The 26358-nt window shown below is 33.1% G+C and overlaps 3 protein-coding genes across 5 annotated transcripts in view; all 3 read right to left on the bottom strand.

The window, feature by feature from the left end:
- LOC143217637 (monocarboxylate transporter 12) overlaps window positions 1-3771 on the bottom strand; it is a 32509-nt gene extending 28738 nt beyond the window's left edge. Inside the window, exon 1 of the mRNA XM_076442136.1 lies at window positions 1815-3771. The gene's annotated coding sequence lies outside the window, so the exon portion shown is untranslated. The remainder of the gene's footprint in view (window positions 1-1814) is intronic.
- Window positions 3772-6368: 2597 nt separating this feature from the next.
- Window positions 6369-16359, bottom strand: Ras64b (ras-like protein 2). Its single transcript, XM_076442146.1, has 4 exons — window positions 15889-16359; window positions 14906-14993; window positions 14169-14380; window positions 6369-14077 (listed from the first exon to the last, which is right to left on the bottom strand). Exons 1-4 carry the CDS (start codon window positions 15991-15993, stop codon window positions 13883-13885), a joined length of 600 nt encoding a protein of 199 aa, XP_076298261.1. The 5' UTR covers window positions 15994-16359; the 3' UTR covers window positions 6369-13882.
- A 2454-nt stretch (window positions 16360-18813) lies between these two features.
- Med26 (mediator complex subunit 26) lies at window positions 18814-24827 on the bottom strand. 3 transcript variants are annotated; one of them, XM_076442139.1, is made up of 4 exons: window positions 23297-24827; window positions 22990-23064; window positions 22590-22865; window positions 18814-20809 (listed from the first exon to the last, which is right to left on the bottom strand). In XM_076442139.1, the coding sequence occupies exons 2-4, from the start codon at window positions 23053-23055 to the stop codon at window positions 19598-19600; spliced, it is 1554 nt and encodes a 517-aa protein (XP_076298254.1). In that variant the 5' UTR covers window positions 23056-23064; window positions 23297-24827; the 3' UTR covers window positions 18814-19597. The 3 variants fall into 3 exon arrangements, with proteins under 3 accessions (XP_076298254.1, XP_076298255.1, XP_076298252.1); XM_076442140.1 differs by having other exon boundaries at window positions 24401-24827; XM_076442137.1 differs by having other exon boundaries at window positions 24552-24827.
- Window positions 24828-26358: the final 1531 nt, after the last annotated feature.

The raw sequence follows: 26358 nt of genomic DNA, 5'->3' as shown, positions 1-26358 counted from the left end.
GATTCTGTGATAATGCTAATAGTGTTCGATTTATTGGCATAGTAAAAAATGGTACAAGGGTACGTATAGTTTATCGCCATTGTATTTCCAAGCACACACGAAACATGTTGGATTAACAATCACGGACACTTGATTTAATAGGTTGAATAATTTTAGTAGAATGGCGATATAAATTCTCAGGTTCACTGACAAGTCAAGTGCGATTTAGATTTACTTGAATTCGAGAACGAATGTCACGAAACATGTGCAGTTCGATGATTTATTGAACTCGTCAAATTGGAAAATTTAATTTTCCAAATTGTAAGAAACTGGACCTTTAAAATTGAAAAATTCAATTTTCCAAATTGTGAGAAACTGGACTTTTTAAATTGGAAAATTCAATTTTCCGAATTGTGAGAAACTGGACTTTTTAAATTGGAAAATTCAATTTTCCAAATTCTGGAAAACTTGACTTTCCAAATTGGAAAATTCAACTTTTCAAATTGGCAATCTGGATTTTTTCAAATTGGAATATGAAACTACTCAAATTGGAAAATTCATCTGTTCAAATTGGTAAAGCCTAAATGAATAATTGTTAAGTGCCTTTATTTACTAGATATTTAGTGAACTGAATTTGCGATTTTTCATTACATTTTTCGTTGCGAAAGCGAATATTGTTTTAGTCAATTATATGATTTCCATTGGTTTTAATTGTCATTTCTTAGATGCTTAATGAGCGTTCTAATCCCTGTATACAAAACATATAATTAAATATAAAACTATTGCAACAAGGATACGTATAATATGGTTATATGAAAAAATAATATTAGGAATATGACAAAAATTACATGAAAGAAATAATTTTATGGTATAGTTCATGCAGACTGCAAGCATTTTTATACTGAAATTATTTTGAAACTACACTACAAAATTACAAATTGAAAACTACTGAAAGAAATTAATGCTATTATAAAAGAAAAATAGCGAATAACCAGTCCAATACAAATTTTAAGAACATTCAAGCCAAATTGTGAAAAATGTACATGTATATTTACCAAAAACAACGCTTCGCAAAATTCCAAGGAAGACTATTCATTAAAAATTTCTAACATAGATGTACCATATATAATTAACAAAAACAAATAGCCAACGTACAATATTATAAAAAATATATTTATCAAACAATCGTTTCATAAAATGATGAAAAAAACAGGTTTACATTATATAATTAACAATGATAGGTAGAAAACATGGTGCATATCTAATTGATACGGAAAAAATCGTTCGAAGTTGACTGTGAGAAATACTAAAAAATGATTTCACAAAATTACGAAATAAAATCTGTTCGTTGGAAATCTCTGACAGACCCAAAACCACATAACAAAGATAAGAAACAAATACACGATCTATCGGACATTGAAAAAAGAAATTCAAAATAGAATATAAAAGATAAATTAATCGAAACATCGCTTTACAATAAATCCCCAAAAACAATCCTGTTCATTAAAAATCACTAGCAGAACCGTAAACAATAAACACCGATCAAGGAAGCATAAATCGAAACGTTGAGAACGTCGTTAAAATACCTCTGAAGCAATCTCGACTGTTAACGGATAGCAAAAAGGTGTGATCTAAACCCGCGAGCAAAAAAAGGTAGCAGAGGGTTCGAAGGTGGCAGGGGCCTAAAAATGGTCGGCTACAAAATCGGCGGTGGTATTATAGTATATTATAGTTATCGCGTTCGAAAAGAAAGAGAGCCGGGTCGGCGGTAATGGCCCGGTAGCAACATTAAGCCGCATAATTGTTACATTCGAAAGACATAAACGTGCACTGACCTGGTGCGAACGTTGGCCGGTCCACGACACTGGGTGACACTAGTTTCTGGTTTAGGCAGAGAGAAGGCCGGCCGGACAGAGGAATCTTCATGGGAGGACGTTCACTATCATCGCGAGTCTTGAACTAGACTGTGCACGGGCACCGAGAAGAACTTGTTCCTTTCCCTCTTCCTTTTCTTTCAGTCCAACTCGAGCTGGAGCTGGAGGCGGAGGGACACTCGAAGGTTGCCCTCGGCTTCAACGAAACCAAAATGGTGAGCATATTGCCGAGCGGCATCATAAATCCGCAAGCGGAGCGTCTTCGCGAGAGAGCTCTCGATCCTCTTCTCTTCTCTTCTCTCAACCACCCTGGATCCTGATACCGAGGATCTTCCACTCGAGATTTACCCGATCGCGATGGCACTATGATCCCGATCGGAGAATTCAGATTTTTTTGAAAAAATATTAAATCCGGCTGATGTAAAGACTGCATTTATTTAGACTTCGTGTGCAACTTTTATTGCAATATACTACTTGAATTCGCACTTCACGCTTTTACTCTGTGGCAACGATCTAGCCGATCGCGATGGCACTATGATCCCAATCGGAGAATTTAGAGAGTTTTTTTAAATAAATGCGACTGATATAAAGATTGCTTTGGACTAATTAGTTAGACTTTGTGCAATTCTTATTGTAATATTGCTCTTCAATCCACTTCACACATTTAGTCTGTGGCAACGATATCCAGCCGATCTAGACGTCGATCGCGACGGTACAATGATCCCAATCGAAGCATTTAATGTTTTTTTGTGAGGTTCATTAGAAAGTTATTTAGATTTTATCGCCTCTTTAGAGGACCTTGAGGCATCGAGAATTGACACTGTCTGCTAAATGAACTGTTGTGAGTAAAAGGAGGTTGATGATTTTATGTTGTGCAATAGTTTCGAAGGAATTCGTCACACTAGGTTCAGCAAAATAATCTGTCATGGATGGAGTTGATGTTTGTTTTGGATAATCCGTTGGAAAATTCTCAACAGATCATTGATTTCGAAAGCACTTTAGATTAGAAAGGTGCTGTCCAAATGTGTATGGGTCTTCGAAAGGGAGAAATTAATGAACCTATGTAAATATTCTAGTTATTGCATTATAGTTACTATGAATGTTTCTCCTGGTTCTACACTTGCCTCATTAATGTCCAACTTTATTTCGTGGGATAGAATTTTATTACCTTTCCTCGGTTCTCTGTAGTTGGCAAATTAATAGATTTTGGATATTAAAATAAAAATTGTTAGCAATTGTAAGAGAAGCAGAAGCCATATTATAATTTCTTTTTTTTCTTTAATGATCTTACTAAACTGAAAATAACATATCGACTTGTCTAATAATTTTTAAAATTACTTTTGTACTGAAAATAGTTGTACTACAGCAAACGTGATTAAAAAAGTAACATAATAAATAAAAATACGGGAGAAAAATGGCTACGGTAGCAAATGTTACTTTGTAATAATTTTTGTTTCAACTTACTGAGCACCGAACAAATAATACATATGTATAAGTAAACGATATCTGCTGAATGCAATACCAAATTACAGTAATGTAGCTCACGTAACAAGCAACAGATAAGCTCCTAATTGTCCTTTTCTTATCGAATGAACGCAGGTGCAATTGAAAAAGCTAATAACTCTTTTGAAATAATCGCACACTAGTGGATCAGGTTAATGTAAACAGAAAATATAATCACAGCGTCACGATAATCAACCGACTGCAAGATCGCGAGGTACGATGATTTTTTTATCTAATTTGTTTAACGTTAAGAGGAAAACTAAAGAGAACAAAAAGTAATATATAGAGTCATAATGTAATAGGAACAAAAATTATGTATACAGTGTCAGGTTTAAAGTTCAGCTGCCAAGGTTAATGACTAATAGATATTTATGCACAATAAAAACTTGTGTAGGTACATGAGTTGCAACAAATTGGAGTAGAAATTTATTTTCTTTCTTAACCCCCCCCCCCCTTGCCGTACCTTTTCTTTTACAGTTACAGTGATTAGAACGTCTTCATCCCGAAAAATGTCGGAGAAGAGAAGAGAAAATTCATATTTTTTGTATGGCTACATTTATTTGAATACTTAAATACTGATTACAAACGAATATGTAAAATTATATTTGTTAGACTTTGTTAAAAACCTTCATCACGTGTCTGGCTTTTTTTTCGTCAAAATACGTCATAATAAAATAGTATAACAGTACATTTAAATTCTCGTAATGTTATTACTATTTTAAATGACACCTACTCATTTTTGTCATGAATGCATAAAATCCGCTGTCCATTAATAACTATGTTTTCTACATTACTTTTTTAAACTGTTTTCCGAATGAACCTCCCGACAATGTGTCGAGGAAATCTGCTTGTGCAACTTCAACGTTTTCAGAGCAGAATAAACGATCCTGTTCAGCTAGAACTTCTTTCTATCTTCAGAAAAGTAAAAGTCGCTAATAAGTTGAATAAACATTCCAGTTAACAAACATATTTCCAGCATTTCAACAATTTCATCTGACCCTTCTGTCGGATATAATCAAAAACTACTTAAAAATGGCATAATTCTTTTGACCTTTGGTTGCAATTACTATCGAGCCGAATGGTAATCAGAAGTTCTCGAACGCCACATGGAAAACAGAAGAGGTGATTCACAGAAAATCTACTATACATTATTCATAACCGAATAAATCCTCATAGTCGGAAGATCATTTCTTTCGATACTGCTTTTTTGCCATGATCGACAAGGACGGTGATTCACGTATGCAACGCACAGTGGTGCAGAATTTAGTGACATCTAAGCATAATTTTCTAACTATATCAAATTAAAATTTCCACTGAATTTTCACACAAAACTTGCTCCTTACATTTCAAAAATTAAACATTTCTTCTGACCAAGAATATTTCCATTCCCTATGATTTTTCAAGTTTTATGCATATGAAATTGGTATAACGCCTCATGCAATACCTAAATGTTTAGTAATTGGTTAGATACCGACACATTCAATAATGTAAACAATATTTTGAATAATGGTACAGCAATTGGCGCCTCTCTCTCTCTCTCTCAGATTCACCATTCGAGTGTCAAGAGTTAATAGACGTTCCTTCATTTTCTCAATTATGATACCACAAAATGGTACTCACAATTCTCATTATAGTTAAGTATACATGTATCACGACTAAAAAAGTAATTTAAACTTATGTAACTTATGTTCTTAACTAAATAACTATTCTATTGCTTTAGAATTGTTTCAATCTGAAAGATCAACTTAAGGGGCTGAAACAGATGTGTATACATCTTCGAAAGTCGCATAACTAGCTCGTGCCCGTACAATCACGGCAATTATTGAAATTTGTCAAGAAAATGGCGTTTTCATACATTCACAATTGCGTAATGGCGTAGGGGAAAGTAGACAGTCGCGAAATGGATACATATTAGTTTACCGTTTGCGTGAAACACGCTCTAAAAACAACTATCAAAAGTAGCAATAACACAAATTTATTGGAATACAATTATTTTTTAATTGCGTGACTAATGCCCATGTTAACTACTTTTTGTTAGTCATATTTAACGTATATCAGTACTACCATAACGATAAACGTTCAATAATTTACATTCAAAGTGCATACGGTACGTAAGAAGCATAGAAATGGCGACGAAAACTTTTCGAACCACCATCTTTGGTCTCCCCTAACTCCGACAATATTTTCTAGCATTTTAGTATATTATTAGTAACAATTTATTAGAATGATCATTATTAATCCGCTAAACATATCTTTAACTAATATCGTTTTTTAATAGCTGTAGTGGTTTTATTTAACATTTTAGTACAGATTAATTAGTTACAAATTCTTTTCACAACAAGCACACCGAATGTTAATTTACAATATATATGTATGAACAATAAATGACAATTTAATCACGATATACGGGTGAATGCTTACTGTTTTAAAATCCGCAGTCTAATCATTTCTAATCCCATCGAAACAACAAATTGTAAAATCGGGGAATCCTCGAGCCGCTTTCGCAGTGAACGCCGATCGCGATTTTTCGTAGAAATCGTCGCGAGTTTTCACTGCACGCGAATTCTACGGTATCGTGTGACACAACCAACGAACGAATGCCAACATTGCCAACATCGCTTATGTGGTATGTGTGTCTGTGTGTGTGTGTGCCACGAGGTAGCCGTTCCGACACAATATACTTATTTTGCCACCGAGAAAAAGAACCGAGAACGAGCCGAAGAAAAAGAAGAAGAAAAGAAGAGCAAGAAGACCGCAAGCTGGGATCTATTGGGTTGTCCGAGAGGCATCCTCGTGTCTCAGGTGTAAATCCTACGAGGCGAGCTTCTCTCGACGAGAATAAAAAAGATTACGAATAAAAATCAGTAAGAAGCCGAAGTTACATGGAAATGTATTTCAATCATCTCAGAAACTCATAATTACAAAAACTATAATTGCTCACTTTAATGTTTAATAATACGGTTGAAACGACAGTTCGTAAAGCGTTTTTAAATTGAAATTCAAAGATAAAAATACGATTTTCATAGATTTATTCAATAACATATATTTTCTTGCCATTTTTATGTAACTAATCGTGTTATTGAGTTCGAATTTAAAACCGCTAGGAACGGTCATTCCAATCCAACATGATACACAATGATATCGATGGACGTTACGTTTGTCTTATGCAACCTAAGATTATGTTCCTGTGGATTTGTATGTAGAATAACAATGGTCTGCATCAATTGCAAGGAGCAGTAATCGTAGAAAATTTTTTGTTTTCTGATCTGAATATGTACAAATCGCCTCCAACTAGTTTTTGTCATGGATTCATATAAAAGTCCGTACTGTATATGTATATTGAAATGATGAATGAACCCTTGAGATGTGGTGTTAAATATACAAATATTGACTTACACCACTTTAGCATCAAACGGCTCACATCATTGCCAGATTTTCTTTGTTTGCAAGACACTTGTGGTTCACATGCGCAAAAAAGGAGAGACACGAGATGAAAGTCAGCCAACCCAACAATTACCCCAGCGAATAATTTTCACCAGGGTGTTGTACACGAACCGCGTATACCGAAACTGAAAATCTGCAACTCGGTGTATCGTGGCAGTAGTCTTCTTGCATCGGTGTGCACCAGGTATGTTCACTTAGCAAAGGCCTGGTGCTAGACACAGGTTGCCAGTATAGTAGAACTCCATTTATATGAACCTGTCGGGACACAAGTTGGTTCACGTAATCAGGTGGTTCATATAATAGGAGTCCACCTCTCTCCCACCACTGATAACGATTTTTCGTTCATTTCATAGGAGTTCACGTTCATATAAGAGGATTTTGCTCAGCTAGAATTCAGTTAACCACGCACTGCTAAAATTTAGCTGATATAAACGGAGTTCGTGTAAACGGAGTTCCACTTTATAGCCAATAAACCATGCGAAACGCGCGGGTAAAAGCCAAGAGGGGTGGGGGATGCCTCCTCCCAGGAGTGCTCTGTTGTGTGTGCACCACCGGTTCTCACCTGTATCCGTGAGAGAGAAGGAGTAAGAGAGCGAGAGAGAGAGCGCACGCACGCAGCTCTCGGCCATTAGAGATGGGACTAAGTCTGTCGTAGCTAAGATAGTGGACAAAGTCAGGGACCTGAACTGTCTGGACCGAGAGCGGAGCTCTTTTATAATGTCTAAATAATTTTATCAGTTATAAATTGCCAATTTTATTACGAATAACTGTGATGGAGGATTTAAATTTCACATTACAAAATTGTCTTGGTACTTGTGAAAGAGGCGTGCATGATATTTGTGAAGAAGTCCCCATTAACGCGAGGTGTACCTCTTATGGGGCCCAGAAGCTTGATCACCCACTAGTCCAATGAAAAGATCTGTTTTGCTTCCAATCATTTCTTTACGAAACCTTTGCCAACATATTCGCGAAACTTCTCTGATTAAAACAAGTCCAACCAAACACGATACCACTTCGATCGTATTTACTTTTTTAATACGCGGCTAAGTAGAACCTCCATTATCCGAAACGATATCTGAATTCTCCATAGTTTGGTTGATCTAAAACGAACCGTAAGCGATATGATTTATTGTATACAAGTGAAGATTTAATCTATCATTGTATCCAGTGGTAAGCTAGTCGTTTAAACTATCACTGAATTAGTTCGGATAATAGAAGTTCTACTATATCGTGGATTAAACGAGTAAATGCTGTCTAAACTGTGTCGTGTTTGGACTCACTTGAATCGGAAAGATGTCAGTAATATTTTCCGATAAATGTTTCATAAAAGAATAATGAAGAAGTTGTATCATTTAATTCATATAAACACGTTCAAAAATGTAAAAACCTTATAAAAAAAAAGTATACCATTGTAAAGAGGAAAGTCTACAGAATCGTCTAACATAAAATACATTCTCCTTTTGCGACTGAAGCAGAACAAATTCTACTTTAACAATTAAATTACCTCAAAAACTGATGGAGATAAACGACACTCGTTGGAAGCACTGGTAGAGGCTGGCCTAGAGTGTCTACTAGACCATTTCAAAATGCAAGAGGAATCCTTTATGAAAGAATAAATATGAATTTTCAAAAAATAAATAGGTTATTACATTTTAAAATAATCTAGTGACTTTAGAGCCAGCCTGTACTTTTATAGCAGTGCTTCCAACAAATGTCGGGTTTTCTCAGCTTTTGAACAATTTGTTTAAACAAATCCGAATTGTAAATGGTCCAGTGACGTTTAGACCAGCCTGTAGTTTCTGTAAACCGATGGAACGAAACTCCAATTGACTGACTCGGATTCGCGCGCACAGATTGAGCTTGCTCCCATCGCTACCAACCATTATAGTCGATATATTATTTCACTGGGCCAAGATACTCGACCAGGCTGGCCCCTAAACCCCTTTACCCCCCTCACCCCGTATAGTTACGATTCTTTTTTGCAAACCCCTCCCACTGTACGAAGCATGTTATTTCGTTACGTCTCGTGTCTTCTTCCGATCGACAGTACCGCTGTCTTTGATATTTTCTACCTTCTTCTCCTTTTTGCCTCCTCCCCTTTTCCCCTCCTTCCTTTTTTATTACTCCCCGGGCTTAATCGTTATTCTACAGGACGCTTATTAGTTTTTGTTTGGAAACGCGTCCCTGCTATTTTTAACCCGGGTTACTCCCCTTCCTCGTTGTCTTATTTCTTTTCCGATCGTGTTTCTTCCTACCGAGGAGCCGAACGTCGATCTTTTCCTTTGCTGGAGAAAAACATGATCGGAGATAGTTGTATTCGAGTCACTTTTGTACCCCGTGGAGACGACACTGCGCGAACAAATCTTCTTCTTGGATGTAAGCTTTCAAAAGAGGAAATTTCCTCTCTAATGTCACGATTCTCACCCCTCACTTAAATATGCACGTTCTGTCCATGCATTGTCTCGCATTTTGTGTGCATGCTGCTGTCCAGGTGCATTTTATGCTGATATATGTAGTTAACCCTGAAGTGGTATACTGATTCTTCAGATTAAAAAATATCACGCTGGGATCTTCCTAAAAATCTAAAATTTAAATTATTTAATTTACATTTAATTTACACTTTCAACGTTGATATGAAAATCGGTGTGTAGTAAATTCTACTGGGGTTGTGAGAGACCCCAGGATAAGCCATTACAGAATTAATAAAAGATCTTAATTTACAAACGATGTTGTTACTAATAAAATAAAAGTAGATTTTTTGTATGGTTTAAAAATATTTAACTTATCAAATGAACAATACATATTTATTTTGTGGGGAGAGATGGAAGAGGGTTAAGTATAGACGCTGATTTCTAAATGTAGCTGAAAATGAGGTCTGCTCTGCAGCGTGGTTGTATTTTAGAACGTCCGAATGAAAGGAATTGGATAAAATACTTTATTTATAGAATATGAGATAGAAAGAAAAGTTGAAAATTGATGGTAACAGTTATGCTTATTACTGATGCCAGCGAGGCTGGAAGTAATTGAGCGGATTCAATATTAGCTTGGTCTGGTTAAGAATAGCCACGATGGGAATCCCGTTTGACCACCTTGCGTGCCGGTTGCTTACTGACTAAATTAGGGTGAATGTTCCGTTGCACAAAAGTCGTCGTTGTTATTTGGTTGTTGGACGATAATACTGACAATTAAACTCTCTAAAAAAACTTTATATAATTGTTGTACGTTGCTATATTTATTTTACAACAATGATTTCACATTAATTAACTCCGCGAAGTTATCGCCCCAAGATGGAACTTGATCTATTAGAAAATTCACTAAATTTATTTTCACTCGATCCACTTCGATTGTTTATACAAAATCTTTTTTCCTAAACATGCATAAAAAAATTTGCAATTGAATTTTTTTCAATTTTGCGAATGCATATAAAAAATGTATATTACTGTAATATTTATAATAAAATCGCTAATTTCAAAATTTTCAGTATTCATAAAAATTTATAAAATGGAACAACAATTGAAAAAGAGCGTTTTCATATAGTCTATCAATACATTCAGTACAAATGTAATAAACAAATCATTGGTTAAAAGCATATGTCTACTAAAATTTCATCAGAGAACTTCTTCTCAAATAAATTAAATACATCAACGTTATGTTCACGTATTAAAATATATATATATAATCTTCGTGTTGTTTAAACAGACTTATAGTTACAAGTTATTTATATAGTTTTATAAAAAAGTAAATATAACGGAGCAATCAGCACAAATTTTCTCAAAGTAATTAATAAACTGTTGGTAGGTAAAATAAATTGTTTTAAATTTAAATGATTATTGGCCCCGCACTATATATTATTGGTTTCATTGGTACAAAGCATTAAATGAATACATATGTGTGTATTGTGTATACATATAAATATTTAAAAATAATACATGAATTCAGTATACGCGATATTTAATTTGTTACGAGTATATTAAATAAATCCTCCTTGACAATCGTCGTTACATGTTTCTGAAAATATGAACACAATAAAATATTGTTTTCGTTTCATTGTACATCAGTCACACATTTCATCAACTTCGAATTCGCATCATTCAAGATCATTAAAATAGCTCATGAAAGCAATTGAATAAAAAGTAGTTGCAACAAAATCGAAATTTAATTTTGCACACCCACTCATTCAATGTATGACGCATATAATTTTCAAATTAATATAAAATGTTTATAAAAGTACTTTAACAATCCTTTATTCTTTTGTAATCTCATACAAAATTATAATTCAGATATCAACTTCCTCCAATAATTATTTGAAAACGCGGTTTTACAAATAAATATATATATAATATATATAATCTTTCTATAATTATACAATTTGTAACATAATTAATTCGTTAAATTTTAATTTAATTTATATAAACAAAAATAAACTAAACTTAACATTTACACGTGTTATATTTCTAGAGTTATTTGTCAGTTGAATATTTCTATCAGATAAAAATAGTAAATGTATTTTTTTTTGTTTGTTAATTATACTTTGAATCGATATCCACTATATCTTGTACTTGTCAAAATGGAAATATATATTGTAGTAAAACCTGTATGTCATATAAAATGTTGTATATGGTTCAAAAGAGTATATTATTTGTTAATTTGTATCTACCATAATAAATATAATGTTATTCTAACATTTCGTTCATGGTTTTATATAAATTACACATTCCTTAATTTTAACATTCAGAATTATGAACGTTTGCAGTGTTACGTCCGTTTAGTTTCATTAATAAATCATTATATTACATTCACAAGTACTAAAGATATGATGCTTATGTTGGAACAGCAAAACAATACACAATGCTGGTTTTTTCCTTAACATAAAAAAAAAGAAAACAAAAAAATATAAAAATGGTCGTATATCCGTCGCTTTAAATTATAGTTTTAGTAATAACTTAAATTATTTGGTACTTTCAAGATATAAGATTACAAAATAAGCTGTTACTACAGAGATATTTGTTAAAACTTCCATTTTTAACTGTTTCCTTACACAACACTTAAAAGCAAGCGATTACTTTATCAAATTTGTTACTACCTGGTTTCTTGTCAGTTACTTTCACATCGTGTGTTATTTGTTACTTATAAGCGAAACTATGTTACAAAAAATATATATATATATACTCTTAAATTAAGGAATAAATGATCGAAAAGGTACAATAACTCTATCTATAGAGGTATAATGTTGTATCCAAAATATTGAACTTCGTTATAAAAAGTCGGAAATGATTTCTTTAAGTCGGTGGTCACTCTTCTGGTTATACTACAAATGAACATGAAGACATTACGTTTGACATGTAGGAAAGGAAAATCATCCTTCTGTACCGACAGCTAATTAAATGGAAGCAAGTTTCAGTTCGAGAATCGCATCTTCATAATGCGTGATACCTAATTCAACTCTGTAGCTGAAATTATGGAATCTTCTGCACCCGATGACCCAAAGTAACCCTCCAAAACAATGGGCTTCCTAGTTACAGTAAAAGAATGGGAAAAACTCCTAAACAGGGTATCAACGGCATGATCGTCAAGATACAGACAACAGAGAATGCGGTAGAACGTTGATTATCCGAAGTAGTGCTGACATAAAAGCTTCAAATAACTTGTACAAGTATATAATATAATGCTTTTTTACACAGAAGATTGGGCATTCCATTAAAAAAAAAAACTGAAGGTGACCCTCACATCCGGGTCGGATAATCAATGTTCTACTGTAATTGCAAAATTTAACTCACCAGAACTTATGTATTGGTCAAACACTTTAGTATTCATTCCCATCTAATTAAGCACAAACCACGGACTGATAAGTCCATGGCACAGACACACATTCATGGCAATTCTCCACCCGCTCCACTATTCCATGAGCAACACAAACACAATTTTTGAGTTGGAGAGCACAACTAGGCCAGCATGTTCTCATCAATTATGTGAAAGACCTCGTCCATCCTGATATCTACTACAAAAGCTCAGTTTTAATTTGAACAGACCAAACATGAAATAGGGAAAATGTGGTGACCAATCCCACCCATTAAGATTACTTGAACCTTGCTGCTCAATGTAAAATGATCAGTTCCATGCCTCCCTATTATCTCGTCGATGGTTCTGAAGAGTACTTACAATTTGAAATCAATTCTAATTTAAGAAGTTGTACAATATCGAGACAATTGAAAAATTAAATATTGCATTGTAATTATATGGTTGTTTTACAATTATGTTTTTTTTTTAAATAAGTTTTTATGTTGATTATTTAAAAATACACAAACGAGAACTTACATAGAAAAACTGTTAATACATTTGATTTTTTTGTCGTTGTAAATTTGCGTTACATTTTTCATTGCTGTATATGCAACATAATAGCCTATATGACAAATACTCTTTCCTTTTTCGTTTTAATTAGGCCTCGTAGCAACTATATTTACCACGTTTATTTATCTGTCTGGCAGTTTCTATCCATTTTATGTAATTTTTAATCATCATTTTCATCTTTAAAATTTCGTTCGAAGAATATGCTAAAATAAAATCTATTTCAAAGAAGAAAAGGGTACCTTATAACAAATATAATGCATACTCTTATTTTTCATGCATTCTTTTTTAATATAATTTCACTCTGGATCGAATTTCCAAAATATTCTTTCCTTGCTTATTCCCCACTTTTTCTTCACAGAAATCATGTGAATAGTTTATAGTTTATAATCAAATGTGTTGTATCGTTTAATATACATGGTCATGTAAATCTTTAGGAAAAATTATTTATTTTATATCTCTTTAGTTCATGTAATTATAAAAGGTTTTATAATGGTTTAGTTAATGAGACGCATCGATTCTTCCATTTACAACGATTTTGACTTAAATTTTTGATAACTATAGCATGTTAATGTCCTTTAGTTAAACAACACATTTTTTTTTTAAACAATTTATCGTTGTTTTGAGATTATCTGTACGTTACGATCTCCAACTGTTATCAAATCTTTTAGTTTATAGCTACGATTTCGTTTTAATTCGATTATATCGTTTTGTTAATTATGAACACACATTGGTAATTACAACATGCAGCATTTCTTTTTGTTTTTCTTATAATTTGGCTTTAATGGTGGTCTTTCAGATAACTGAAACTTCCTGACAATTCTTACTAACTCATGGAAAGCTTGATCAACATTCATTCTTAATTTTGCACTACACTCAATATAAGGAATTTTTAATTGGCGTGCCATATTTTGTGCTTCCTCAACAGAAACCTAAAAACCAGCAAAAAAAGGTACTATAACACTGCGTTACTAAATATATTAATGTATAATTATATTTCTTGTTCACAGTTTAAATACATACGATTCTTTGCTGATCCAAGTCAGCTTTGTTTCCAACCATGAGCATTGGAAATTCATCACGGTCTTTCACTCTCAGAATCTGCTTATGGAATTTCAACATTTCATCGAAAGACGAATGATCCGTTACTGAAAATACTAAGAGAAAGCCTTCGCCGCTTCTCATGTATTGTTCACGCATTGCACTAAATTCTTCTTGACCTGCTGTGTCCAATACTACAAAATTATATAAAGCATGTCAGTTGTGGAATTAAAACTATTACATCTGTTTATAAATAGTACATTAAACATGTAAAATTTTACCATCATAATTCTTTGAACTAACTATTTGATTCTAATAAATAAGGAATTCTTACGATAACGAACCCATGTTTCATTATGGTACTGCATGAAAATCAACATAAAATATGGTAAGTTATAAAAAGTTACCATAATTGAGAAAACAAGGTTGAAATGGGTTACCCTGACCTAACTTACAACCATTTCGTCGACACAAGTTTTGTCAACAATGTCAACATTCATGTTGGATGGTTGATTTCTACCTTATGGGTATTATCTATGTATTCATCCCATCCTTATAAGAAAATTACTTAAAAACATCGTCTGTTATCTAAACGTGTCTGTGAGTATTGATGAAATCGTGTCTGTGAAATGCATGTCGATCAAATAATTGTTGGTGAAGTCAGGGTAATCTTGTTGAAATAATAATGCACAATGTTATGTATTTTTATGTATACTCACTGTCAAGCTTGGCAGGAACATCGTCGATGACACATTGTTTGGTATATGAATCTTCAATGGTAGGGTCATAGTCGGTTACAAAATAACTCTGTAAAATGTAATCAAATGTAATAAAATGTAACTGGCAATAGGTTTTGTAAGAGCAACTCTCCTGACATATGTAAATGCCTCTAAAATAGCGACCAGCAAGTTGAACCCACTAGCTGCAGTTGCTCTCAGAGAGCGGAACAGTGTGTAGACAATATTTGCAAACAAGTGTTATTCTACAAGTCGCGAAAAATGTCGCAATTTACTTGCTAGTGTGTTCACACCACTAGATTGTCAAAAAAGAAATAAAAAGACAATAAAAGTTGATACAATTTGTTTCTGAATAAATTTTTGAGAGTTGTTGCAACATATAAAATGTAGCAGTTGATGCGACATAAAACTATAAATAAAAAATCAATTTAGCATAAATGTATTACAATTTGTTTTCCTTTACATAGGATACTGTTTAACTGTTAATATTTATAAAATACGTACGAGATTATTTCAAACGTTGAGAGATAAGAGAGGATAATATTACACAATTCTGGTAAATGAGTTATGATAAATGTACATAACAATGTATATAGATAGCCAAATCTGTAACTATGACATAATCAGTATTAAGAGTATCGTGGTTTTAATATTCCTTGAGCGAGTTTCTAAAATTGGTCAGGTTTACAAAGCAGTAAACGACAGAAATATTTTCATTTCTTTATTCCAACGAAGCTCGCAGGACGCGGACATCCAAACACAAATTTCATTCATGAGTTTTAATAAATACACACAAATAAATGAAAAAAAGATACACACACAAACACGCACGTACACGTAAATAGACGACGAGTTACATAGCACGCACATAAGTGGTGTACATAATAACATGTGTACACAATATCGAGCATATATTTACTGTATATGTATATTGGGTACACCTATTGGCTATAAAAAGTACTTACTTGAATGAATTGTATCGTGATTGCAGATTTTCCAACACCACCCCCACCCACGACTACTAGTTTATATGTCTGTGCGTAGGTTTGTTTGTCACCGGGTTTCGACATTTTTGGTATGGCCAACAGGAGTTGGTAAATTTGTAATAAACATTCACTGACACATATCGGGAACCTTGCAGCGGATCACGAAAAATCGAAAATCGGGGTGCATTCACATGAAAGCACACGGGCGATTTTTTTTCTCGCGAATAGTAAGTACAAGTATATGTAGTGAACAATGCATCAGATGCACGTACTTTCTCGGTATCGCGACTGCTCACCGTCTAAGCACCAACTAAAGTATTGTAAGCAATTGTAAGTCTAGTACGCCCGGACTCACTGAAAACTGTAGTAATGAACGGTGTGCGCGAGACAGAGAGAGAGAGAGAAAGAAAGAGAGAGAGATGTCCCCACCTTGTCTTGTGTATATACAGCTATATACTTATACATGCGTGTGTTCACGCTATTTCGATTGATTGCGCAGTCGCTATTACGATACCACCCTCTTGTAAGCGTCTATCTACCTGAAATACATACCAATACATACTCTGTAAGGTTGAATGGGTCTGATACCACATATACTTCTTCGACAATATTTCTCATATACGATGACGGTCTTTTAATTTCATATTTATCAACATTCCATGTAGAACTATACATTTTTTGAAACTTCTTTCTGTATGCTTCTTTCTGTAAACATTTATTGATAAAGTCACTTACAGTAATTTAATCAGCAGAACTCTTGGAAGGGTTCGCACGATAGTCCTAATATGTTATGGATAATAAACAAATATTTTAACGATATATATTTATATATACAGAAAAAGTATTTTTTTCACTGAAATTTATTGCTCAAATAAATAGAGTTATATGTATACTGATGTAATATTCGTCTACTTAAAATACATATATATATTTATAACATGATTTAAAACCAATTGTGATGATATACTTTAGAATAGAAAGTATATTAATAAGTATAGAAAGCATGTTATGAAATAGAAAGATAATGTAACTCAAATGATATGAATTTTATTAAAATAATTTATTGACAATGGGGATCAATTTATGAAGTATGTTTTGATAATTAAAATTTTGTTTATAACTGAGAAATCCCTTTGTGTTATTCTTGGTGGACATTAAATATTGGTTCTATTTAATTTAACAATAATTTAATTGCATGATAACTAAACGAAATTAAACACGTCTCGATTCCATTTTTTCAAATGCTATTTACTATATCGGGTTTGTTTCTGCTTTAGTTGGTCATAATTTGTTGTTAGTCAAGCTATCATAGAATTGCAGAAGTTCAAAAGGCACGGGTCTTCATTTAGAATTCACAACAGTATTTTGAACTGATCATTCATTCCATTGCATTGATCGCAATGTTTCCTAAAAATGCTGAAATTTTTATATCTGAAAGCACAAATAATATAATTTTTCATTTCTTCTAATAGAGACTGTAAAAATATATAATTAAAGTGTTTGTCTAGCTGCTGTGGAATTAAATTAAATAATTTGTAAACTAAAATTACTACAAGATGTACACGCATATGAACTAAATTTCATATACTTTAAAATTATGAAAATTTAATTGTATGAATGTGTTATAATATTTAATTATATTAATTCACGAGTTTAATATTAAATACAAAGGTACATAATTGTTTGTTTAAACGAATTACTTATAATATATTTATAAAATAAAGCCTTCTCGGTCGATAGAAATGGATAAGCAACATGAAAAATTATAAAAATGTATATTTACATTGATATTACAACATGTAATCTTTCAACTAATTTTAGTAAAAATTCAATGCGAAAGTTAAGTGAATGAGAAATGATCAAACGAAGCCAAACAAAAGGTAATTGTCATTATCAAAAAAGTAACACATATAAAATGAGAAATTTTTCTTTTCTAATTCATAATGTTTGACAAAGCTTTCATTATACACAGTATGGTTGCATAATATGTACATTTCTTTTTCTCCTTTTTACATAACATAATGTTATTTGGTTATTACAAAAAGTGTTAATACATTTTGGTTCCAGTGTTCATGATTTTGAATGATATATGTACAGTTTAAAATCATAAAGTCTCTCTTTTTCATTTCAAAAATTATACAATACATATTGAGATAATTGGAACATTGGACATTGCATATAACAAATCTTTTTGCCATATTGATACATGTAATCGTATGATGTGGTATATGCTTTTGTAAAATATATCCCCTCTGAGATTATTCAAAAATACATGAAATGAAACCGATATAGGGAATTTTTAAATGTATTTGCTTCGAGTTCCTCTCAGTGTAAATACGTGCAACATTTTTCTTGCAACATATAATACCCTATGTGACAAATATTTTTTTTTTTTAAACTTTAATTAAGGCCCCGTTACATTCGGTTCAACTACATTTACCACGTTCAAATAATTATTTATCAGTCCGACAGTTTCTATCCATATTACGTAATAAATATTTTAAAGGTACAAACAAAATCTGATATCAATAAGCATTTGGAATTTTCATTTTAGGTAGTAAATATTCCATTCTTTTGCAATAGTTCATCTTTAGAATTTTCTTTGTCTAACACCGTTTTTGAAAAATTTGCTAGAATAATTTTTTTCTGGACGAACAAAATGATACGATATAGAAAATATGATGAATACTTTTTAATTTTCATAGATCTTTCTTCGGTATATAATTTTACTTTGGATAGAATTTCCAAAATAATCTTTCTTTGCTTGCATAGGCCAAAGTACAATATTTGATTTTTGTATTGTGTGCCTCTCTTTTTCTTAACGAAAAGAACAAAATCATTTGAATAATATATAGGAAATAATCGAATATGTGTTATATTGTCTAATACAAATGGTTATGTAAATCTTTAGAAAAAATTATTTATTCTATATCTCTGTTCTCTAGTTCGAGTACTTATAAAAAATTTTATAATTATTTTAAAAAGAAACACTAATTTACATACGGCTTGAATTAGTTTTCACTTGCGATGATTTAATTAATGATGCTGCGATTCTCATTTTTTTACAACAATTTCGGGCTTAATTTTTTAATAACTATAGCACAGTAATGTTAATAATGTTAATGACAATGACAATGAAGGTGGTACTAGTATAATATACACAACAAAAGAGATGCATTCAGAGAGTATCGTTCAAACTTGAATTATTGACCTATTTTGCCACATGCAATGATGCTACACATTATACCAGATGCCCTTCTTGTTTAGTATTTCGTTTTTATGCTTTTTTTCCAGATATTCTGTTTGAGAAGACAACTTTTTCTGCATATGAAACACTTTGCATCGCAATAATGAATAATGATAACGATAATGATGATAATAATAATAATAGTATAATAATAATAGTAACAACAATAACAATGATAATAAAGATGATAATGACGATGACTTATATTTTTCGCGACATGATTGAGTCAAATGCTAAAATGAGAATTGATTTCGAATAATAATGGAAATTATAATATTAATCAAGGGTGGTAGTAACGTGAGCATGTATAGAAATAAAGAGCAATCGTAAATTGCAATACAAAATTGGTTTAATAGAGTGATCGTCGATCAATCTCTTTAATATTTTTTCAGGGATTCTTCACAAGTTTGGGAATAATAATAGAATAGGATAATAAAATTACTAATCAATAATAACATAAGGCAATATGTGAAGGAGTTGGCCATTGTAAGTGGGCCTTGTTAGCATCTGATGCCACTCTCGAAATTCTTCGTCGGGTCGGCTATACACATTCTTTACACCATTGATTTCGGACATATCCTCCTTTACTTCTTGACTGTCGTTACAAGTAGAAGAAGTTAAAGATGATAGTTTCGGTTGGAAGTTTCCGTTTAGTCCTTCTACACACTCTGTGTGTAACCTTTTTATATCATCTTCCGTAATTTGCCTAGGTGGGTATTCAGTATTGTTCTGTTCATCGGTCAATTCTACTTCACTTTCACCCCAGTCGATCGAACTTGGATCTATAGGTGGTAACTTAGCTAGTATTTCTTCAACGGTTAGTTCGTGAGATTGTTCTGATTGTGTTTTTTGACAACTTGTAACTGACTTTTCTTTATACACTACACCCGATGATTCTTGACACTTCGACGAGACATCGTTACAATTCTCCGCAGGCTTTAACCTACTTTCTGGCAAGCTTTCCGAAACTGTATTTCTATGTGACAAATTGTTCTGAGTACAACGAAGGAACTTGGATACTTGTTCGTTGCTGCCTCGCAAAATATCTTCCATGCTGGCCGATTCTTCATTTTGACTAGGTAGAGCACTTGAATTAACGCTACAATTGGTGCCGCGTGCCCGCAGGTCAGCCAGCAGTTCTTGAGTCGTCTTTAATTTAGGATTTCTTGAGATACTAGCTAGTTTTTCTTTCACACGATCTTCTAATATCGGCTGCTTCTTTATAGACTTACTGCCTTTCTTTCTACCACGTTTCTTTGGACCTGAATCGTCAGGATCAGTGGATGACTCCACGAAATGATCAGAGATTCGTTCTTTAAATGTGGGGCTAGGCACTTGCAAATTTAAATTACCACTTATATTCTCGCCATTGAGACGTTGCTTTTTAAAAGGTTCACTTTCAGTAACTGAGTCTGAATCATGATACTGACAATTGTGTTTGTCATTTACGTGATCCTCTTTTCGAAGACGTTTATTTGAACTGTGAGTTCGTGGCACTGCTTCCGTTGTGTGATTTTGACTTGAGGAACCAAGTATAGACGTCACATCGGAACTTGTTTTGTGGTTGCTGGTCACTGTAATTGACTGCTTGTTTGATGATGCATTTGGAGAATGTGAATGTTCACTATGCACGGATAGAGCTGGACTAAGCACCTGTAATCGGATTGTTCACAAGTTTTACATGTAACTTATCTATTTAATAATTACAATATTAAATGTACAGTTGGAGACAGAATTAACCCTTTGCGGTCATGTTAAGTTTATACATAAGTGTCATGCTGGCCGGAATTAATTTTCGTTGAACGAACAGTAATACATAATATGCAAGATTATGAAGGAGAAACAAAATTCATTAATTCATTTTTAAACTTTAGATATATGTAATATACGACTGGAACGGTAGAAAAGCTTTGGTGGCTGAAAGTAGACATACGACCGCAAAGGGTTAACCCTTTGGTTAATGCTTGGGCTGCTGTCCGCAGACAACTGTCCGCAAAGGGTTAAGTGGACACCCTCTAAAAAGTAATAACTTGTTTAACATGTTCACGGATAAGTGACGTCTGCAATCTCACAGTGTACTAATAGCCAGTCAAATTAACTTTATACACTCTCTTTGTTGTTATTAATTTTCCTTAAACCGAAATTAAATTCTATTCTCTATTGTCAATATATACAATATTGTCAATATATAGTCATAGGAGACTACATAATAAACATAAATTTCCTTCTTCTTCTAAGAAACTATGAACGACGAAGAAGTTCTAAATTCTGCAACCATAAAATAAATCGTAGTAAAAGGGATTCAAATTGGATCAAACAAGTTGAGTATTTTCGAGATGTTAGACGAAACACTATTTTGAAATTGCTATTACTCGGAATTTCGAAGAAAAAAAGTGATGGTTACGACTTTTAACATTTTTATCTGTGTCTATAATAAAAATTTAAAATATGCCTTCTGTAGATCTAAGTTGTATACATGCACAACTTTTCAACGAAATCGGTTGACACATAAAAAATGCTATTGCTAGCCAATGCTTTGAATTTTGGGGTCTAAATGGTGATTGGTTTAAATAGCACTTTTTCACCATTTTTGCCACTTTTAATTATTTATGGCTCATGGCAGCCTTACTCGATTTTAGTGAAACTTTGTGCATATATATAACTTACTTAGATCTAGAAAAGAAGTTAAAAATTATGACTTTTACTTTTTTCTTCGAAATTCCAACCAAAGGTAATTTTTTTTACAAATTACATAGTAAACTCCTTTCAACATCTAAAAAAACATCTCAAGTTGTGTGATGTAATTTTAAAACAGTTATTAGTGTTTAAAGAGTGTCCACTTAATTTTGTCCCCGACTGTATACAGTATTAAGCACAGATAATGTATTAGAAATGCATTATGATAAGAGATGTACGTAATGTTAATGTAAAGACAGTCATTACTTAATTGATTTGTATTTTTCTTGTGCCTTACAATATTTTATAATTTAAAATGGCATAGCTTCTTATTGATCGAAAATTGTAATCTGATTAGGACGCTAACTCCATACATTTGTATGAGCACAGAAGAGAAATACGAATAAATTTAAGCGCATGTACTGCCAATCAAAATGAAAATTAAAATTATATACCTAATATGTCCAAAATAGTTTTGGGACTGAAGTTGTAAGCAATAATACATTGTAAAAGCTTAAAACTTCTTATTTAAATTACACAAGTAACTGCAACAAATAGGGTCTATTTTAGAAACATAGGACTCGAAAAAGCCAATTGTATCAATGCAGAAGGAAACAATTCAAATAAAAATTCTCAACACAGATGTACGAATATATTATATTTATCTTTAGAAGTTCAGTTTTAGAATATATACCTGACATATAATAATATATAATAAATCAAATAAATATCAAGGCATAAAACTTGTTCAACTTACTCTAAGAGGTGTGGTATCCCTCAACAATGGACTCTGAGGTTTTAAACCTCTTAATGCTGGACTTTGTGGTTTAAAACATCTTAGTGCAGGACTATGTGGCTTTGCACCATTGAGAGCAGGTGGTGCCGTGTCAGCTGGTGTAGGTTGTGGAGTAGAGTGAGCCGATGGTAGAACCATGTCTCGCCAGCGCCGTACCAAATCCTTTGCACGTTTAGCCAAGGCGTCGTTATTTGTTTTCCGTCGAAGTTCATTAATGTGTTTTCCAAGCCGTGTAATCTAAATTGAGGTAAATCATTTGTGTAACTATTGGCAAGCAGTCACAATCAAACTTAAGAAACGAAGATGAAAGCAGGGCTATCCTAGTCCGATCAAATCTATTTCCCACAAAATTTGTATGTACCTCAAGCAATTCCTTAGTGATCGCCGTCTTTTCCAGGGCCGTAACGACATCCACAACAGCTCCCATATCGACGACCTAAAAATTTCAATATTGCTGTATACTATGTTAACGCATTTTTAATGTTACTGGATCTTTACGAATTCTCAAGTGGCTTTAAATTATTTTATCGATGCAGCGAGATTGATTCGATATAAGATCAAAAATTTCATCGTAGAGATAAACATTAGTTTATTATGTAATATGTAACTACTTTGGATAAATAATATTAAAAATCGTAATAAATATATTAACTTTTGTTACACTGTACCTTCTTATAACAATAGCTAAAAAAACAAGAAAGTCATACTATGTGATACTGAAGAAGTATTTAATTCAACATAGCGTATTAATATAAAGTTGAGTATCGTTTATTTTTAGACTATTATTAATAATAACAATGTATAATCAACGTTACAATTATTTGAAGAGAATTACAATAATTTATATTCTTTACAATTTTACTAAATATGTAAATATTTTGACGAAGTGAAACGAAATAAATGCTAACTGTGCTTGTGTCTACACAAACTTTAAAATTCATCAAATAAATCACCATGTTAGTTATCACATTGTACACCTATCTATCTAAATGAGTTATCAGTTTTGCATCAGTGATACATATGATTGAGAGCGGTTATGTTGTTACAATAAAATGATTAAAATTACTTCTTCTATTTAATAGTATAGCATATTAATATTGATTTTATGATGAAACACTGGAACATATGACTTTGAAATACTATAACAATAAAAAGTTATTCTGCTTTAATTACAAAGACAAAGTTTTCCAACGATACGCTAGAATATCGCATACGGATCCAGATGCGATACTTCGAAACGAAATTCATGTACTTATAAAATGCAATAGTCAACACGTGTCCACGGGCATCCTTTAAATATGGGGCAAACGGTAAATCTGACTCATATTAAAGTTGAAAATATTTATTGGAAAAACTGGTATCGATCATCGAAACGGCAATCGGGCCAGAGAACAAGAACCTCGGTACCCACTCGAACGCAATCGTATTATCGAAAAACGTTCGAATTGTCCGATGTTAATTAAAAACTTCTATATGTATGGGAGTGCAAGGACAACTGTGTAAGTTATCGTGAGGTATGACATCGTTGGTTGTAACGAGTCGAGAAAACCACGGCTTATGGAAAAAGAAATAAATGGTGAACGAAGGGAGGGCGAAGAGATGGTGTTTCAACATATCTCTTCTCGGTTTTCGGAAACATTTCATTTTGCGATTAAGGTTATACCCAGGGGTAGTCGACAAAACGCGTTTACATTCGACGTGTGCACACACTCGTGCACAGAGAAGATTTGCCGACTGGCATCGTACGTACACACAGGAAACGTATTACTCACTCACACGCGGAGCCGCCGCTACACTACATTCTTAGTGACTCTCGCGCACGCCACTGGTACAGGCACACGGCGCACGGGGGATCGAGAGTGGCCCGATAGCCGTTTGCGTGAGCGGACGGATGGCGCATCGCGGATTCATTCCGCTACTTACATTGTATTCCTTGTCAAGAGATTTCAACAATCTTTCGGTGAGCTCGGTGCAATATCTCTGCATCGGGGGGGCACACTTAGGGCCCTCGCGGGGAGATTAGGTTAGCGGAAAATCGGCTCCACGCGTACGAGTGTCACGAATACGAGAGCACGGGGGGACTTGCAATGGCGACTACTGAACTGTGCTCCGCTCGCATGCCCTCCCTGCCTCCCAAGTGCCTCCTAGTCGCAGCCCATGCATCGTCCCTAGCCCCACGCCGCCTCATACTGCGAGAGGCAAGCGCTACTAGCTCCTCTCGTGGTTGGATGAGACTCCCGACCATTACCACACCTCCCTTCTATCCCCACCACATCGAACAAATGCCGCTCGACTCGAACACCGAACTTTCCGTAAACTTCAGGTCTATCTAGTACCCTAGAATTTTCTATGCTTGTTCCAACCAGACCTGAGTGTTTATTTCGAATAATAATTTGTAAATCAATTCTGTATAGAAATAATGCTCTTTAGTATTTGACAAATAATGTATTTCAAGTGATGATATCTCATTTCGTTAATTGAAGGAATTTGAAGCTATGCAAATATATAATTGTTTATCAAGAAATTGTCCCTGAAATAACATTCAAAATAAATGTCGATGAAATCAAAATACTGTCTAATATATTTGTAAATAATATCAATAATATCTGTATATGTATGTATATAAATAATATCAAATAATTTATTTCGAGAAGTAATAAATAAATAATTTAATTGGAAGTAAATTAACTTAACTTTTGTATGATATTTGAAAAATAGATTATTGCTCAAATAACTTTAAAAAGTAATTAAAAATTTTTGTTAAATGTCCAGGTTTGATTCCAACGCGATCGTCTCTCTTATTCTTTTTCAGTCAAATATATATCGTAAGTTACACAACCATCATAAATTTGTACATGCAGGTATTGGCGCATTATTTGAAATTAGAATTTTGTCTGTTTGTTCGAACGTTTCTTCTCAAAATCAAAGTTGTCCATATTCTATTTTCATGGAACATTATTGAAACTATTCTACCCTACTTGCTGATCAATTTTGAAATCGATTTTTACTGTACGATTATAAGTCATTTATTTGTATATCCAAATGTCGTTATTGCCGCGTTCATACTTGTTTGTGTTCATAAATTCATTAATTTTTACATTTGTTCTAATAAAATTGAAGTTATAATAAAATTTATAATATATGAAATTGTGAAGTTGGGTACAAGACTTCGTACGGCCAACATATAAACGTAAAGTAACTATACAGTTTTTCTGTGGTGAGCAGTGGCAGTGGTGAGATTGGATTGGATTGGATGAGTGTTGGACAGTGTTGGATGAGTATCCGTAGTATTGCGTAGCTGCGTAGTATATGGTAGTATACAATTGTACACAATGTATGCATGTGGCAGTATGTGGTATGTGTATGTATTAGATAAATTAAAAAAAATGCAAATGCATATATATACCTAAGTCACTATAGGTTTTATAATTAATCGACTGTAAAATATATATACTTTCAATTTCAATGTTAACAATTTCGAACGAAATCGCTGAGGTATGTGCTCGTAGCTTTCTTGAGTACATATAGTTATTGTTTTTCAAATTAACTATAACAATGTTGAATCGAAAATGTTCGACGTGAATTAGAAACTTTTTTTGCGATTCCAAAGTATCTTTCGTTGTATTTGTTGCGATTTTATTGTGGTGAAAATGTGTTACTATGTGCCACACTATATATAAGCAATCTCCACAACAGTTTCTATAACCTCAAATATTGAGAACTTGCAATG

The sequence above is a fragment of the Lasioglossum baleicum genome, chromosome 17 (genome assembly GCF_051020765.1).
Source record: "Lasioglossum baleicum chromosome 17, iyLasBale1, whole genome shotgun sequence".
Lineage (NCBI taxonomy): Eukaryota > Metazoa > Arthropoda > Insecta > Hymenoptera > Halictidae > Lasioglossum > Lasioglossum baleicum.
This window is presented reverse-complemented; position numbering and strand designations above follow the sequence as displayed.